Raw genomic sequence first — 20148 nt, 5'->3', positions numbered from 1 at the left:
GTTTGCTACTAAAATAAGTGTTTTGAGAAGAAGTTATTTTGATAAAGAACATAGACATAAACAAACTAAACATACAATACACTAAATTCAAGCATGAAAAAAAAAAAAAACATTATTTTTTGCCAAATTTGCCAGAGTGCAAGCAGCAAGGAAATGGAAAAAAACAAGCAAAATTCAAATAAGAAATTCTTACCAAGACAGAGTCTTCATGTGCACGTACAGTTGCTCCAAACCACTGGTGGGATTTGAACTCCGCTTTAGTTTCAACATTATTGATCTTCACATTAAGATCTCCTATAAAGATTGTGAGAAGATGACACAAATAAAAACTCTGCCCCACTTTAGAAATATGCATATATTAAATTCCAGGTTTAGCTCTTTTGACCTGGTGGCCAAATAAAGACAAAGAAACATATTGGCATGTATTTAGCCAAACATTATTAAAGGAAAAGTCATAACTGTGTTGAGCAGCCAAAGATCATGACCTTCTAACTCAAATGATCGTAACAGCATTTATTCTGACCACAGCGATTTTTAAAAGAAAAACAAATGTGTGAGAACAGGATTAGTAGACAAATTATATGAAACTTCCAAAGCCTCCGTGCAAGTACAATGGCAACTAACCATCCAAAACTTGCAATTGCCTTTTAAGAGCTTCTCCTCCTATCATTTGCCACAAATATTTCTCCAGTTACACCATACTCTTTTCAAGTGTGATGCAACAGGACTCTATGGTATTGTGAAAAGATGAGTAGGAGAAATAGAAAAACAGGGGAAAAATGCGTCTGGCTGTAACGTCATCCATTTCCATCTCTTCAAGTCAAGCTCTGTTATAAACTAAGTAAAAGGGGCCTAGACCCAACCCAAAAAAAAAAAAAAAAAAAAAAAAACAACACAGTACCTTGGTCCAAGTAAAATATTTTATTCATCACATGTGTTTCTGCTCTCCTTGACTTGGCTTGCACTCACCCCCCCTTTCCTCTATATGTTATACCTCTCTCATAATTCATCTATCTACATCATTCAGATCCTCCACCAAGCTATTGTGCCATCTATATTACTTTTTAATACTATTTCAGGATATGTTGGCTGTACAGTTACTCAAGTCTCTCTAACTGCCAAGTAGAAAAGGAAATGGCCTGCCTGTGCTAGATTCTCATAATACGACACATGCACACATAAGTACAGTCCCTTACAAATAGCCTGGAACTGGGCAATGGCATGGGCAATTCTCCCATCAGTCTCCTCTTCAGGAACTGAAGTGCATGCTCAATTAGGTTGATCCTTAGACTTGGCCGATCTGAAACCTTCAACTTTTCCCCCTGCAAGCCAAAGCAATCACACTACTTCATGCTTAAACATATGTTTGTTGAGCTCACTTTCATAGAGGGTCAATCTTGGGTCCAAAGTCTTCTTTTAAAGTCTCATTCTCTATTGTGATTAGGGCTGCAACAACTTATCGATAAAATTGATAATAATCGATAATGAAATTCGTTATCATCAAATGCTATTATCGATTAGTTCAGTTGCTCAGGTTACGGGTTAGCATGGTGGCAAGATAACACAGCCGCTTGGGAAAATAGCGCAGAATACAGGCTCAACAGGAAGCAGGAAAAAGTGTGCGTCCAAAGTCATCCAAGGCATGGGAGCATTTTATATTAAACTCAACAAACAAAACTGTACCTGGAAGTTATGCAATGCTGAGCTTTGTGCCACAATGATGCACGATGGCAATGCATCAGGTTGCGTAATCACCTCGCTCGCAACATAGTGATGGATTCAATTAAAACGGTGCAAACAAACACTAAATCTAAAAGCTTTTTTAAAGAGGTTTTCAGCTAATGATTATGCATTTGTACTGAAATGAATATTTTTTTCTCCTTTTTTTCTTTTAATCAAATCCTTATACCTTGCTGCGTTACTTTTTGTTACTGCATTTGGTTGAATTTTGAACGCACCCCCGCAGCCCCTTTAGTACCTTAGGGAATTCTTCTAGGCATTATGTCACTTTAATACAATAATGTGTTTTAAAAGATTTTATAATGTTTGTGAGTGAAAACAGAGTTTAAAATGTTATTCCCAACGTCCCTGAACATTCAGTCCCGCTGAGGATTTCCACGAATTTTAAGTTAATCCGCAATTTGCTATTAGTTAGATTCCAAATAAGAACCTGCAAATTTTCCGAGCCATCAGTTCCAAACCGAAGTCCCAATGAGCAGAGTGGCCTCCATTATCCATAAATGGAAGAAGTTTGGAACCACCAGGAATCTTCCTAGATAAACTGAACGATCGGGGAGAGGAGCCTCAGTCAGGGATGTGACCAAGAACCTGTTTGTCACTCTGAAAGAGCTCCAGCGTTTTTCTGTGGAGAGAAGAGTACCTTCCAGAAGAACAACAATCTCTGCAGCACTCCACTTATCAGGCCTGTATGGTAGAGTGGCCAGACAGAAGCCACTCCTCAGTAAAAGGCACATGACAGCCTGCCTGGTGTTTGTCAAAAGGCACTTGAAGGACGTTTAGACCATAAGAAACAAAATTCTCTGGTCTGATGAAGCAAAATTAAACTCTTTTGCCTGAATGCCAAGCATCATGTGTGGAGGAAACTTTCACCTGGCCAAAACAATCTAATAATTTTCAGCAGCAGAAACTGGGACACTAATCAAAATTGATGGAAAGATGGATGCAGCAATGTCCAGAGATATCCTTGATGAAAACCTGATCCAGAGTGCTCTGGACCTCAGACACGGGGGCAATGTTTCATCTTCCAACAGAACAATGACCCTATGCACACAGCCAAAATAACAAAGGAGTGGCTTTAAAGTGCATTTAATCCATTTTAAAACAATGCTGTAAAACCAAATATATGCTGTCAAATATATAAATGTCGAAATGATTCGCCAACTTGTGCATGATGACAGTCAGAGAACAATCCACATCATCTCGTCTCACCCACCCTATTCCCAGATTTGGCTCCTGTGGACTTCGCTCACTTCCCAAAGATGAAGATCCAGCTCAAAACACAGAAGAAATGAGATGGACATCAGAGTGAGACACTATAGAAGTCTGTATTCAGCTACCCCCTTCTCTTTTTACTTATGTGCAATTCATTATGTAGATTTGAATATTTATGTAAATTTCAGAAAAACAGGCATTTCTAATAAAGTAGTCTGTTACCAGAAGACAGTTTTGGAATTGAAGACAAAACTGAATGAACTGTGTTGTTAAATGTTTAAAGAAAATTAGTTTTGAAACAGTTTCTTAAAGGTTGGTAAATTGCACATTATGGGAATAGGTCTGTGGTTGGTTATTTGCACAATCAATAAAAAAGCCTATTTCTATGGAATTACATTTGTGCCAGAAGTATTGAACATAACTTTTTAAATGCTAATAAAAATGCTTTTTAAATGTTTCACGTCTCCTTTTTTGTTAATCATATACAGAGGTGGGAAGTAACAAAGTAAAATACTTTGTTACTGTACATGAGTAGATTTTTCCTGGTACAGTAAAACCCCGCTGGACGAGCATAATTCGTTCGTGAATATTGCTTGTAGCTCCATTTGCTCGTATGTTTGAACTAGTTTTCCCCATAAGAATGAATGTAAAACTGATTTAATCCATTCCGAAACCTCATTCGATCACTTTTTCTGCACTTAGAAAGTATTTGTAGCCTATTTTAACAAACAAATACACCACAAATTACCGTACGGTAAACATAATTTAACACTGACCCATGTGGTAGTGGTTGATTGTGAGTGTGAGACGTGCACCACGCTCGTACTTTACCACTATTTCCTTCTTGGTTTCAATAGTAATTCTATTTACTTTCGTTTCCCCAGCACCATCACTCATTTTCTTGGGAGACATTTTTCAAGATTTCTAGTGAAATAAAAATATAAAATATAACACTTAAAGTGACTGATGCTACCCTCGGCAGAAAGCGGGGAACCGGCAGCCGGGGTTTGTTCGTGCCTTCGAAATTTGGCAAGGTCGCTTGTATCTTTGTTTGCTCGTACTATTAGTTGCTCGTACAACAGGGTTTTACTGTATCAGTACTTTATTTCACAATTTATTGTTCTGACAACTTTTTACTTTTACTCATTACATGTTTACACATATCTTACAAATACCTTAAAAGTACTTTAGTTTGAATTTATTTGGTGACATGACTAAATTTATTCTTTTTATTGCACTGTTTTCAGCCAATCAACCAATAGAAATAGATAGAAAACAGCACAATGAAAAGAAAAAATATTGATCATGTCACCAAATAAATTAAAACTAAAGTATCGAGCCTGGTAAGAAGTAGAAGTTACAGATATTTGTGTAAAAATGTAATGAGTAAAAGGTTCTGCAAATAGTCATTGCAGGTTTTTTTATTTATCACTGGTGTATCATTTCCTGGATACCATGCACCATAGACATAGACTAGTTTACCAAGCGAACAATGAGTGAGGCAGAAGGCAACAGGAAGTCTGGAGCTAATTTGGATGAGACAGAGGGAGTCAGCGATGTAAACATGACTGAGAACATACACATTCCTGATCACCTGATCATCATCATCATCTTTTCTCTGCTTGTGTTCTATATGGTGGATGTACAGCCACACATTTATTCACAACGTCCTTTCTTTACTCAATATATAAATAAACAAAAAAAACTAATATTTTTTAATAAAAAAAAATTATAATCATTTTAATCAGTAAACATTTATTTTACTGATGTGCCAAGTCTCAAATCTGTAAAGGGTCTACTTTTATTTGTACACACTCTGTGCTTTTGTAAAATAAAGAAAACAGACAGGGTGTGCTTTCTGCCGTCTCTGTCTTCTCTCTTCACATACACATACATAAAACAATCTGAATCTTAGTGAATACTTTCCTTACAGACATGATAAATACATAAATAGAAAGCTTGAAATGCCTTCAAATAAACCAATGAATCAATTAAATACAATTATTCTCTGATTATGTAATCCGTATGAAGGTTAGAAGAGGTAGAGTTTCTCTGGTATCACCTCCTTAACCGTCCGTGTGGAAACATAGCAAAGGTCCCGTTTGGTGTCCTTATAATTGACATAATTTAACACACCATAATTACTACTACTACTGAAACACTAACACGAATATTTTCTCTTCATGCTCTATGTGGAGTTTGGTTTCACTAATAATAAACAGACATTTGCATACAGCATCAATATTTGTCCATACTAATGTTGATTAGAGTATTTAAAAAATGAAAAGTATTAATTTAAGCTACATTTAAAACAGATAATTTGCAATTAAGTTGTGATTAATCGTGAGCTAGCTCAAAACAATCATGTGATTAATCGTGATTAAATGTTATAATCGATTGATAACTAATATTAATATGATGTGAGGTCCAGCTACTAGCATGACACTAAAACAGGTAGTATTAATGCCAACTTTTTACTTAAGTATGTGCCCAAACTTCTTTACTTTAACTTAAGTAAAAAAATATATAAATGAGGTTTAAGTAATCTCATACAACTCCTTACTTAATGAATGAACTATTTAATAAACAAACACTAACTACACAAAAGAACTGCATTCAGAAAACTGTCCAAAATTCATTCAAGTCCATTTCTAGAAGCTATTCAATATTCATATACAGGAGCCATCAATCCAAATCTCATTAAGCCAATTCCGAGACCACCACTAGCAAAAAGGCAAATCAGATAGTTTTATGTATGTAGAGGAAAATGCCATGCAAGCATAGGTTATATAATTCTATTTCAAATTTATAATAAGCCAGGTAAGAGTTCGGTTCATTTACTTACTTACAAGTTCAGTTTTGCAAATATTTCTAACATTGTTAACAACTGATAAACCAAAATGATTTAACTTTTTACCAAATGTAAATTCTGTAAATTCTAATAACTGCTGCTGCAGTCAACTCAAATTTTTCTGCCACAGTAATGTAACATATACATAACACAACAAGCAATATCTATGTCAGGCCACAACACCAACACGTTTACAAATTTATGATAATTGATAATATATTGAAAATGTTTGATGCTTTATATGTTTTGATCACACTGCTGAAGAAATAGCAAATAAAAATATTTCAGGTGAAAAACTTTTCTTGTGCAAAAATAAACGGGTGCAAGTGACTTTTGTAAAAGCAGTTGAAATGATTTGCTGAAGCAAAGTCTCTTGTGAAAGTTACAGACAATAAATCTAATTCCCAGGAAACAAGCCAGGAGGCCTCGCTTGACACAGCACACATTTCGTTGTTCTCTTCTTACACATGTTCAATGAACTTGACAGCTTGGCCCAGTACAACCCTGTGTCTGCTGCCTGCACTGTACATGAAGCACATGCTCATTGTAATGTGTATAATTCTCTCGTTTTAATCCCGGGATGTGTAATCAACTACAATCACAATTGAAGGTTGTTGCATTTATTAGGAGAATAGTCTTTTGAATGCCATGAAATCCATCTTCAGCCAGGAGGTAGAAAAAGAATCTCCAGATCATTGCGTATGAATACATTACAAACATGACTGCCACGATGATTTTATACAAAATTACCTTACAAGCAACACCAAGACTTTCGGCTGATCTGATGTTTTAAATGTGTTTACATGAGTTTACATGTATTGCCTTTAGTTCTTTATGTCCACATCTCTGTGTTTAATGTGCCACAAGTAAATACAGACAGAAGAGTATCACGTTCTAGGCCATGTTCAAATCAAAATGCTTACTGTATGTGCATTTTAAATAAACCCTGCTCGAGCACTCCTTCACCCGAGCCTTTTTTTTCTTTTTTCCCCCCTGAAATGAAGGTCTCACGCACAAAGATGCAAGGGGAGGGGAGAATAAAAAGCACTAGCATTAAAGGAAGCACAACATTAGACCACTTAAAGTAAAGAGTGAGTCTGTCAACACCGGAATTGTTTAGGAGAGGATGTGGAACCTGATGCCTGAATACTAAATTCACTTGAACTAGAGTCTTGGTAAACAATTAGTAATGAGGGAGCATTCTTCATCAGTTAGCTTCACAGCTTCCTGACTACAGAGTTGTGGTATTTATTATACACATCCAAGAAAATACATTAGAAGATCCACAATATTTAAACAGCTAGAAAATTTGTAAAGAAATGCTGGTCTGAGACATGTGAGCATTACCTTGTCGGTCAAACTCTATGCTGTGACAGTCAGACTGGTTATGAGTCCATGGACAGTAGAACACTGAGCCTCCTTCTTTGATGTCTGGCTGGCTGGTGTTGGCTTTTGGTGCTCCAATTATTATACTTGCATCTCTGAAAAATGGATTAAGAAGCTTTATATATAAATAAAAAAGGTAATAAAAAAAGAATTTATTGGAGTATATTAAAATAGGATAGATATATATATATATATATATATATATATATATATATATATATATAGCACTAATAATTAAAAACTTAAGTCAAAGTTATACAGTCATATGTTTGACAACAAAAAAATATATATATTTGGTAGTTGTAAATGTGTACACACATTTCTTTTAAGTAATGTTCAATATAGGAAACAATCACACAACAGATCTTTTATTGTTTTAAACAGGATCAACAAAAAAGAAGAAATGGTGTTAAGATGCAAAGTTATAAAAGCTACACAACAGAAGAATGGTGAAGCAGTGCAAAAAGTTACTGAAACAGTGTATTTTAACTCATTGAGCACAGGCAGGATCTCATAGTCTGTAAGCTAACTCTGGATTTTTAACATCAATAAGTCCAGTCCATTTAGTCATGGGAAAGGGGATAAGGAGCACGGTGGGCTTCAGTTGGGGGATGGGGTAAGCCAACAGGAAGAGAACACCCTTTCCTGCCCCCGGGGCTGGTCTCAGTGATGCGTGACTGGGGGGGTAACCTCACAAAGCTTATACTGACCAGCAATAGCAGTAGCTTAGGGCTGCTGCTATCGATTATTTTAGTAATAGAGTGTTCCAACAAGCATTTCATCGATTAATCGATGAGCAATAGTAAGTTAAGAGAAAAGCAGACAGGTCAAATTAAACAAGTAATTTGTTTCCTTTTTAGAGACATTGCTGAAATTGCATACAAAAATACAGTGGTGGACAGTATTAGTATAGTATATATAGTATTAGTATAGTAGTATAGTATAGTAATGAAGTAAATGTAATTTGTTACTGTACTTAAGTAGATTTTTCCCATATCTGTACTTTACTCAAGTATTCCCATTCATGGAGACTTTTACTTTCACTGCAATACATTTCTAAATAAATCTTACTTTTTACTCAACTACATTTTGCAAAATCACTCTGGTTACAACTGGTCAAGCTCACAGCAAACCACTAATCAGGGTCGAGCACGCGCTGTTTTAAACTTGTTTAGATTGCAGGCTGGGAGTGGCAGATTTAGGAGACATGTTTATCCTCCTGGGTTTTTTTACCAATCATTCGCATGGTCATGTCAATTATTACATCATGTCACATCACTCCACCACCCGGAGAAGTTCCTGGAAGGGTGGGGTATCAGTAAGGAGAGCTGAATCCGAATTAAAATTATGGATGACAAAAAAGCCTCTATATCCTCAGGAGCCCAATTTAAAAAAAAAAAAAAAAAAAAAAAAAGAGGAAAAAAGTAGGGGGGAAACGTGCACAAGATAAAGGTGTGTATGCAGCTCTGTCACTCATCTCGTTATGAGGTTGCATAAGCTGATGCATTTAATGAAATAGGCTAATAACTCTATATCACAGTATATCACATAACCCTAGGTTATGCTGTGTTGCCTGCTATGCTTTTACACATAGAAAAAGAATGGTTTTTTTTAGCTGCATAACAATATATATTTTATATTATGTATTTAATCATAACTGTGCGGTCCCCTGGTGGTCTAGTGGTTAAGATGCAGGTTCGATTCCCGGTCAGGGAACCATCCCCAGCCACTCTCAGTGCTGGTCCCAAGCCCGGATAAATTGGGGAGGGTTGCGTTAGGAAGGGCATCCAGCGTAAAAACGTGCCAAATCAAACGTGCAGAGGATCCACTGTGGCGACCCCTAACGGGAGAAGCCGAAAGAAAGTTTATTTAATCATAACTGTGTGTAGCAGTAAAACATTTACAGCCTGACTAGTCTAGTTGGATTGTAGTTAAACAGCACTTATTGATTTGGTTACCTTTACTGAGGTGATGTCAAAGGTTTTCTGTGATTGTACTTAAAAAAAGTTTCTGAACTGAGCTCAGTAAGAGGGAATCACCAGCACAGCTTGGTGGTACCTACTTAGCACCAACATACAGTTCAGTGTGTGTTTAATACCAAGCAGAATCATTTAGAGAGGAATGAATGATGGAAGAAAATCCTAACTTGCCACAACACCCGTGGCCTAATTGGCCTTATTACGATTTTTTTGAAATCATTGAAAAGGAGGTTTTGGGCTCATGATAATTTATTCGATTTCAATTAGTGTTGGACTCATTAATATCATTCTATTATTAGATTGGTGTGCTCAAGGGAAACATTAGAGACTTTTCACATAATGTGAGTACATTAAGAAAAAGTCTTGTGATAATAATCATATGACATTATAGCCATAATAAAATCATAGTACTTGGATACTTAAGTACATTAAGTACGGTAAAAAATACCTCCGCAGTGATTCTTTCAAATTACTTAAAGAACAGTAACTGCACTGTAAAGTGTTTTCTTTATGTTTTAGTTTGAAATTATCCCAACTTTGGAAACTTTCTAGTGTTTTCTTCGGTCTGAATCTTCTCCTTCTCCAAAATCATTTCTTTTTTTATTCTGCAGCGTGTTTACCTGTCCAGCATGCTCCAGAGTTTAGAGGGTGGTGCATCAGTAATAATGGTCCGTGGGAAACACAATGTGAAGTTAAGTGGACTGTGTAATTACTTGAGAAATCGTTTCAGTTCTAGTGTAGGCATCAAAGAACTACAGGGTACAAAAAAAAAAATCAGATCATGAAAGACAGAAAAACATGTCCAGGGGTTTAAGAGTACTAAAAAGGATGTTTTCCCCAAGTTAGAATAAAGCAGTGGAAAAAAAGACAAATGCAGGTGTTCTGTTTATTTTCCTAAAGGGGGAACAAAACACTGCCTTCTTCCGGCTAGGAGAGAACATCCTGATTTTCCACCATACGACTGGACAGAGGGAGTATCTCAGTGCTACAGTGTTAACTCTGAAAACAGTGGATAATTACATCACTTGGAGGAGGAAAAAAACTAAATCCAACCGACTAGTTCTATCCTCAAAAAAATAAATAAGCTGTTCACCTGATACACCTGAATTTTATACTCACAGGCCACTTTAATAGGAACAACTGGACATGTGCTTATTTATGCAATTATCCAATTAGCGAATAATCTGCCATAATATAACACAAAGATAAAAAAAAAAACTGACAGGTCAAGAGCTAACATTAAACAACAGAATGGACAATAATGTCATTGTGGTGACTATGGCTGTTAGAAAACAAATGGGCTAGTTTTAAAATGTCAGAAACATATAATTTATTAGCCTCTCTCACACCTAACAGTCTCTAGAGTTGAAACAGAAAAGTGTGGAAAAACCTCCAGCAAGCTGTTGGGTGGGTGTGGCTGGAAACATCTTGCTGATTAGGAAAATGGCCAGACTGGCTGAAGTTGGTTCAAGTCTATGGTAAGTAAAACAACCATTGAAATATCCTTGCTGAGCAGAAAAGCATTTTAGACAGCACAGCCTTGAAGTGGCTGGGCTACAACGGTTCAAGGCCTGAGATTCCACCCCTGCAAGCCAAGAACAGGAATCCTAGACTACACTGATCACAGGTCCACCCAAACTGAACTGATGAACATAATGTAGCATACAAAGTGAAACACTTAAATTTGCGTTGTAGAATTCAAGAGTTATATTTATATTAAGTTCGTAATCTTGCGTACCAGTGTAGATTTATTAATTGCTAGAGACTCAAATCACTTTTGTACGTCGCTCTGGATAAGGGCATCTGCTAAATGCAAATGTAAACACAAAGTACTTGAACGACCTAAATGTACATGAGATTTTAAATGTAAAAAACGTGAAAATGGTTTAAGACTGCGATTGCTATGAAATCTTTCAACTGCAACTGAAAACAAAACAGACTTTATGTTGAAACTATAATGATTTTTCTGGTTACATGTTTGAACTTCTTGAGTATATAATTGCACTTTGTCCCCCAGATAAAGAAGGTTTCCCTTATAAGTCTGGTTCTTCTCAAGGTTTATATTGTCTCTGGAAGTTTTTCTTGCTATCTTTACCTCAGGCTTGTTCATTAGCAAAAAATAATTCTAGAAATTCTGAAAATTTATTTATTTCAAATTTATATCCTGAATCTACACATTTCTATAAAGCTGTTTGTGATGGTGTCCATGTGTAAAAGTGCTATACAAACCAAAATGACTTGAATTAAACTTCATATTAAAAATCACAAAATGTACAAAGAACAACAAGATTTTATTTTCTAAATAATGTCCAGCTGATTAATGGTTGATTTATGTCATGGGGGAAACAACAATGTACAAGCAGCTTTTTAATTTAAAAAAGTGTAATACTACTTTAAATGTGGCAGAGAATAGCTAATAATTGATAAATGGCATCCATCTATACTTCTGTATATGCAAATTCAAACTTGCATTTTTTTTTTACTTATTTAATATTACAGTTACCCATGTCCACAATCTTTCTACTGAGTTAAGTTACTGATTTAGAGTTTATCTTGAGCAGAAAATTTTCTAAAGTTTAATATCTGGCTTGGTCTTAAATATGCTTTCCGGAACAAAACCCTGGCCACATTTATGCAGATGTCCCCTACATGTTGGAGGCTTAATAATGAATATGCAAAATTGTAGCAACAGGGCCTTTCAAACAAAGAAAATATATTTTTAAAGAAACAAAACACAAAAGTATTTGATGAATGTAGCATATCACACAACCTATCTTAAACACACACACACAAAACACACAAACAATAGTTGATAGTAATCTCAAAGAATTGCAAATAAGCACCAATTAGCATGTAATGGCTTTTTATCAGCTTAAGAATCAGTCTAGCCTAAACCGCATTCTCTCCCTCTTAAATTCTTAAACATCAGACTAATGTTAGCATAGTAATAACAGCTTGATTGCACAGGGTCAAAGAATAGCAGTCATGGAAAATGCCACGAGTTAAGTGAGCCAGCCTCCTGTGGAGTAAACAGACTTTAGAGGAGATAGAGTCCTATTATCTAAGAAGGCGTGCTGTAAAGACATTTGAACCAAATTGCCAAATCAAATGTTACAATTATGTTGCAATACAGATAGCACCATTCCTTTAAGAGATAGAAACCTTCTATCTAGTTCATAAAAGTTGTACTACAACAGATACATATTGATTTGTTTCCATGAAGTCTCTTCATATTTAGAATACTGCTCTTTGCATGCATTTGAATTGATAAGGTAAAGTAAATAGATAAATGTATTTAGACATAATATTTTATGGTAATATTATTTTTATATGTTTTTATAAATAATTTGGCAAAATCCAAGGGAATGAGGATCCCTCTTCTAGAAACTCTTCATAACAGTAACCTCCTATCTAACATTTAACTATGAATGCAGACTGTTCTGGATTCCAATCAGAGACCATCCTCATCTGGTTATAAATAAGAAAAAATACTTGATGTAAAACAATTTAACTCAGATAGATGAAACCTTAATGTGAACAGCCTAAAGGTTAGATATAGGTCTCAAACCTATTCAAACATGACAATACCCCAGTGTACAAGGCAAGAAAATGAGATTAGAAATGACCCCTTTGATCACTTTCAGGATTAATAGTGATGCCGGCTGTGCCCTAGGCCTGTTCGTCTTACATAGTAAACAAACTCATTAATACTTTTGTGGGTAAATGACTACAAATCACTATGGACACACTTCAAAATATATTGGAAATAGATAAAGAATCAATATCTAAAAAAAAAGCATATACGAGTATGATGTGTAAATGTCCATAAACCTTTGGCAATATAGTGTAAATGAAACACTTGAACAAAATTAAGACACAAGAACAATCGACTTACAGGTGAGGAAAACAACACCAGCACTTTTGAGGCGAACAAATGTCTTAACACCAGACACCAGAATGTTAGAATCTGAGCTAGCAGGAAGAGTCAGACTGTAAAGTGTTCACAGCGAAACCCTCCTCGTTTGCGGCTTTGTTTATAAGACCAAAATGAACATGTTTAAAGTGTGTGGTACTGCCATATTTAAAGCTGGGTGAAAAGTTGCTGATCTGACAACTTGCATTCCTTTAAAGATTAATAAAATGGGAAGGTTAGCCTAGTGCCAAATGGCCCTTACCCCAATTAACTAACCAGAAACACTCTCAACCCATACTCAATCACCATCTACCCAGGTGTGAGCCTTGTGTAGCTTGAGCACTGTTTCAAATGACTTAAAACCTGTATGCAAAACAATGACTGCAAGATGTTCAGTTGGGGTTACAATCCTACAAATACACTATAAACAATACATGTACATGATATGAATATACAGAAATACTCAAGAATTAAAGTCATGGGGAAGAAGTAGCGAGTTCATTATATGACTGATTCAGTTCTCCAGTAAAGTTTTGTGTATACAATACAGCATAGGCTATTCGTACAAATTTGCATGCAAAACACACATTGATAACCATTCATTTGTATGAAAGTTAAATTCTGAGCCAGGAGCATATTTATTACTATGACTTGCTTCAGTTTTTCCTGATACACAAACAGGATTTTCATAGCAACACTATGAAGTCTTAAATGAATGAGCGTCTCTGTATTTCGGTCATGTGCTTTAATCACAATAATTATTCAAACTATGCATAGACCCTGAAAGGGCATAAAAAAAGACAGCAAATTCTCTTTTGCTGTATATTATCTAACACCAAGAGATTAACACTGTTGTTGTCATGGCAGGATAATGATTTCCAAAGGAAATTCAATTATCTGAGGCTAATTATGGGCTGGGCAACACAGTGGAGCAGCATCTTTGCTAAATCAAATGTCCAAGTCTGAGTTTCATATGTTCTCCCTGTAACGGTTTCCTTCCCATTCTTTTCCAAAAACATGGTCAATTGGCTACAGCAAATGAACCTCAGGTGTGAATGTGTGTATAAATACTGCCCTGCAAGTGACTGGGGTCTCTTTCAGGGTTTGCTAATTTGGATCTATTAGCTTTGGTTCCATGTTACTTTGTATATAGTTGTAAAGATAAGAGCAAAGTGCCACAGCTCTCACACAGTGCACTACATTTTATGTTTTATTTCACTGGCTCAAACATCTGTACTGACCATCACATTATTTTAAACATGCATTGCCAATGTGATCACATAAGTTAATGCAGATTTTTACTTCTAAACTGGGGGATAGAACATTCACAATGTTTGAATATTACAGAAATCCTGAGCATACTATGCTACAGATAAGCTTTATGTTAAAATACTGGACTGAAATTCTGCACAGTAGAGCATCCATTCCATTCAGTATTTGTATTCATTATTTCTCATAATTATGTCTGACAAGCACAAAAAAAAAAAAAAAAAAAAAAAGTGCTGCCACTCTTTTTTGATTTAATTCCAGATTTAATTCCAGTGGAAAAGTATACTTAACTAAGCCACATTAAGAAAGATCACTTTCTCCTTTCCATTAGTTTAAAATTTTTATTTAAACCTTATGGATGGTATAATAAAGCAGAAGACACAAGAGTTATTTATACAGTTATCCAAGTGCTGATTCTGAGGTCTGAATCCTAAAAGTATACTAAGAGGGCAGTGGAGCATAATATTACTCAATGCTTTATTCAGACTACTACTAGGCAATTACAACAGATTCAGCTAAAAATCAGATGCTGCTAGCCACTTTTTATGGTCTCTCTGAATAGCCTGTCTGCCCAGTAGACCTGAGCTCCATTTTCACTTTGCTGCTGTCGAGAAGTCCCTGACCAAAACATAAGTTACTACTACGAAAATTGGAAAATGTGAACAACTGGCCTTGTTTCGCCCATGAAAATGTATATAAAAATGTAGATTTGCATGTTATTGGTTAAATCGTACTTTCCGAATTTTCAGCTTCACTTAGCAGCCTAATGACCTGGCTTTTATTTATATTCAATTAGTGTAGCTAAGGTCCCAGAGTAATAATCAGAATAAACAAGCTATGAACACGAATTCACAGATCTCTGACACATTTTTGAAGAGAATTGGAGGAGAGGAGGAAAGCAAGGTTATATAGAAAAGGTTTGTTTCTTTACACTGTATACATGTATTTTTTCAGCTAACACTTTGCACCAGTAATTGTGTTATTTTGCTGCAAGTTGTATTTTCACAAGTAGAAAAGCAACAATTGTAAGTGCCTAGTGCATACATCAATCTGTTGTAACATTAACACTGTCAACCACCAAACATGCCTACAATGGCAACATAAGCATCAGACCTGGGCTAATCGAAAGGGGTCTTATTCCATTAGTCTTCACATCTTTTACAACATGCAAATGAATAGGTGCGGCTGTGCACTACAGTAATAAGGCAAGCAAAGTACAGCCCACAGATACAGGATTGGATTGAGATTTGGGGAATTTGGAAACCAGGTCAAAGCCTTAAAGTCCTGGTCATGTTCCCCAAACCACTTTTGAACATTTCTTGCAATGTGGCAATGCACATTATTCTATTCTTTTCTATTACGTTGACTCAACAACTGCTGCAACATTTTTTATTTTAATCTCTGCCATGTAAACGATTTTGCCTAAAGATTGGCACATTTAGAACAAATTCACTGTTATACTTGGCCCAGTCAGAGCTTTTATACTAGACCTAATGGGTAAAACAAAGCATTTCATAAATAAACATGTAAAAGAGTACTTCAGAACAACTGAGCACCAGTCAGAGCTTTCTGCCGAGGGGTATGACTGTGTACTGTACAAAGCCAAATTGGCCTGCTGTGACTCAGCACATGTGTTTTTACCACAAGAAAATGAACACTCATAAGAAGAAGGGCCCATTATTCAAACCTGAAGCTCCAGACAAGCAGTAAAATAATATTCTATTAATTGTGCAGGGGGACCTATTCTCTATTGCTTCAGCCACTAACCAAGCTTATTCCCATTACCCCTTAAAACAACACACTCATGTTTTCACAGACCTTCCCTTTAGAGTATAGCAAGCTGCCAACAGGGCAAAAGATGCTAATGTTGAATCGTAAACCAGGACAAAGAGGAAGACAAATTTAAAAGGTCACAAAAACAAGTTTGCTTCCTAGACAGGTACCTGGAAGGTTTTTTTTTTAACCTCTGCACAAAATGTCTATTATCAAAACTAAAACAATAATTATACAGCTGGTATACCCTTGTCCAAGAGAATACACAATTTCAGAAATAAGCAGCTTAATACACCCACTTGAACATAAATATATTAAACAGTAATTCAAATCACACCTTGAAAAAAGCAGGAGAAAGAGATGAACAAATAAATGTATGACCATCACCAGATTACATAATGGATCATAAATCAGGGTTAAAGCCTCCGAAATATGCACGTGACATCTCACATACATGAACAAGTACAATAGTAGGACATTACACTCCATCCAAACTAAAAAAGAGAAAAAGTGAGAAGGAATGCACAGCAACATATTACTCTTAAAAATCCAACAAGCATTTAAGACCATCCTGAATTGGCCTAACTAACCCAAGCTACAAAAGTGCACTTATTTAAATGTAAGAATCTCTTTGCTATCTATCTGTGTGGATTTTAACCCAGGACACATTTTGTAAAATATGCTGGCAAAAAAATAAATAAAAACGGACTTCCTTTAAATAAACAAATGTAAATTACAATTATTTCCATATTAAAATATTCTCTACCCACCCCACTGTGCATTTAATCCAAGACCCTGATCTCTGACCTACTGCTGCTAAAGAGCTCTCCCTCCTTATCTACATGCTATGTAGCCGGAGTGGAATGTGCTACTCCTACACATAATGAATGGCTTTTTTCCCCTAATGCTTTACCTAAGAATTTAAATTTGTAATAAAAATCCAGTCTTTCTCAAGAAAAAACTGAAATATTTTTTTGTTACAGTGTAAATATTTGACAACACAAATAGTTAAACACGTTTCTCTCTAGAGAATAAGTTCAAATTTTGCAATAAAGTATAAGATTCAGAACAATTTATAAATCCGTCTGGACAGGCCATGCTTTGACAAAACACAGTACATTTGTACAAATTAAGTGTGTGAGAACCCTGCCCTCAAGCGGTCTTCTTCTATACACTGCTTAATTAAAAATTAGTCAAGCAGCATTAGACTCCTAAAATACATGTCCCTATGCAGCTACATTATTGCAAAAATCTGATACAAGTGAATATACAAAGTGAAAAAGTATAAGAAAATTCTAGAGCTGATTCCTCAATACTTCAAACAGCTGGCTTCCAATTTCTGTATTTTTGAAAACTCCCAACAACTATAAAACAGAACAGAGTCCCAAAAGCCAGAACTGCTGAAAACATTTCTGTTTGCAGTCACAGGTACACGTGTGAAAATATATTGAATAACAAGTGATAAGTGTTAAAGTCAGTCAGTTTCACTAATGTTTTGTCATCAATGCAATCATTTATGAATGGATTGAAGAAATGACAATGGAATATAGTGGACTAGAATCATATTTTCCTCATTTCCTTGGAAACAAGGCTTCAAACTAGACTTGTAAATCTCAGTTAAAACGCTTTTTTATTTACACAAATAAAAAAACAGTTATTAGCCTGTGAACAGTTTAAGTTCATATGAAGTAATGGTAGTGAGAGCAGCTGCTCCTTTCCTGTGACTTCATAGCTCATGAGAGTGAGTAAGATGGAGTGTGGGGGTTGCATGGCCCGAAATATGGGAGTTGGGTGAGGGGTTTAAAAACCATGTAAAATTACATTACCAGAGGTCTGCAAACAGTGAGAGAGCTTTACCTCATATACTCTCAGAGCTACACACAGCTTTTAATGAACTATTACTTTGAATTGAAAGTCACTGATGAGTCAACTCGAAGCTAAGTTCCATGAAAAGCTGCACTTGGTCAGAGGCGTAATGCAACGAATCCAGGACAAAGCTAAGTCCTGTCCATGTTACTGAGAATGTTCAATCACAGCACAGACCACTGTAACCTGATGAACAGCCGAGCTCATTTCATGTTAGACAATTAAAGTCATTTAACCCCAAAATTGTGAATCTATAAGCCCACAGTCTGACGTTGAACAGAGTTTTTCTTCATGAATCATCTAAAAATAATCGCAGAAAGAATCTAAGTGGTTGTAGAGCCGTTTCCTTCCCATTTGATTCTTAGCAGACAGAGTGCTTGGGACAAGCGGTTACTGCAAATTTCTAGTCAATGTGTCACCAAGTTTCATAGGAAACACCAACCGAGGGATGACGTATTAAAGTTGCTAAAATGATCTGGGCTTGGGGTCTTACTCATTATATAAATGAGTCATTATGGCGCCAAGGGATCCTAATCTGTCCTTCAAGGGAGGACAGTGATTGAGATGTGCTAGAATATAGAATACTTGGAAACATTTATTACACAAACAACTGAGATGTATGTGATTTAGAATGTATTCCCAAGATGTTGTTAAAAGTAGTGTCTCCGGTGACTCCAGAATCCTTTATCTAATGATAATGTGGTCTACATTCTGCATTCGGATGAATAAATAGTTACAATCAGGGGCAATTACAGAAGCACTACGAATTCTCCTCTCAAATCCGAATCATTTCTCCTGCCGTTGACGTCAACCTTCTCCTGTTCGTGTACTAAATATGGATTAAAACACCGACACATGCCGTTATTAGGCACTCAGTACTCGAACAAAGTCTGGAAGCAATCAAGGGTCCTTGGTGCTGTATATGCATTATTCAGTGTTTGGTATCATCCTGAACAAACAGGGGAAACTTTTAAGAAACTGTTAATCTCCAGCTGAGAAGACAGGCTTTCATCTCCACGGCTTTTCATATATCAAGCTTGGATTCAGAACAATTGGAGACACTTCAGTGGTGTGTAGATCCCCTGCTGGTCTCTGATTACTGAGGCGCTTCACCCACATTTTACTTTCCTTCTAACAGTTTCAAAAGACTTGACCGGAGACTGGAATTTACACATCCCGCTTTAATGATGTCTAGTTTATATACATGTTCCTGTTAGTCGGAAAACATTTAGACAATCTACCAATTATTCAGTGTATCAAAAACAAACATGCAACTAAAAACCGTACCTGAAAAAATAAACAAAAACTGATCTTACCGTGTTGACTGTGTCCTATAAAAGTCCACAGAATAACCAAAATAACTGCCTGCGGGTCCTGTGTATATGGACGGGTTTTCTACATCTAAGTTGAACGCGATTGTCCATGGAAAAAGGCATGTGCTGAAAAGTAAACAGCTCATGTGGAATAAAGTTGCCACCTTAGAGGAACGTTGCCTTTTCGAACCCATGATACTCGGAGGTGTCAGTCCACCTATTGAATTAAACTCGCCCGTTTCTTTTCAACAAAGGTGACGAGTCAAATGGCGTCCTCCTCAGCAAAACTGCCAGAATCTATGCAAACCTCATTCTTTACGCACGTTCTTTGAAGCAATCCTTAATGTTGAAACGTGCTTTCTTGTCTTTCACTACTTTATTCCACTGCAGTTCTCTCCCGATCTTACTGACTCCTTCCTTCGTTCCCTTTCTCTGTTAATTGTGGTGATATTGGGGTGTCGTGATAAACTGCGTGTGGGCGGAGCTCCATGAGCGCCTCTGCCTCTCTAATGTACGGGGAGCTCTGAGCGGGTCTGCACATATTTATGAAGGATTGAAACATATTGAAATGGCAATATATTGAAATATGAATTTTATATATTTAAATGATTACGTCAGAAAGATGTCCTTCTAAAATTAGTAATGGCTTTAAAGCTTTAATCCGATATACAAATCATCTGTAAATTAGACCAAAGTTGTGGCAGAAATGTGGAGTGATCAAATAAGTGAAAAAAGCTTTCCATGTCAAAAATTCATAATTCATATAAGTTTAGTTACCTATACTTCATTCCAGTTATGTATGGGAAGACAGAGATAATACAAGCATCAGGCATAGCCAGTACAGCA

General features: G+C 36.1%; 1 protein-coding gene across 1 annotated transcript in view; it reads right to left on the bottom strand.

Annotated features, from left to right (window-relative positions):
* Positions 1 to 19757, bottom strand: part of itga5 (integrin, alpha 5 (fibronectin receptor, alpha polypeptide)) — a 44229-nt gene extending 24472 nt beyond the window's left edge. Inside the window, exons 1-3 of the mRNA XM_046868806.1 lie at positions 19306 to 19757; positions 7151 to 7284; positions 194 to 294 (exon numbers count right to left, since the gene is read on the bottom strand). Coding sequence (XP_046724762.1) covers positions 194 to 294; positions 7151 to 7284; positions 19306 to 19496 — 426 coding nt within the window. The 5' untranslated portion in view covers positions 19497 to 19757. The remainder of the gene's footprint in view (positions 1 to 193; positions 295 to 7150; positions 7285 to 19305) is intronic.
* Positions 19758 to 20148: the final 391 nt, after the last annotated feature.

This window comes from Silurus meridionalis, chromosome 16 (assembly GCF_014805685.1).
Source record: "Silurus meridionalis isolate SWU-2019-XX chromosome 16, ASM1480568v1, whole genome shotgun sequence".
Taxonomy (NCBI): Eukaryota; Metazoa; Chordata; class Actinopteri; order Siluriformes; family Siluridae; genus Silurus; species Silurus meridionalis.
This window is presented reverse-complemented; position numbering and strand designations above follow the sequence as displayed.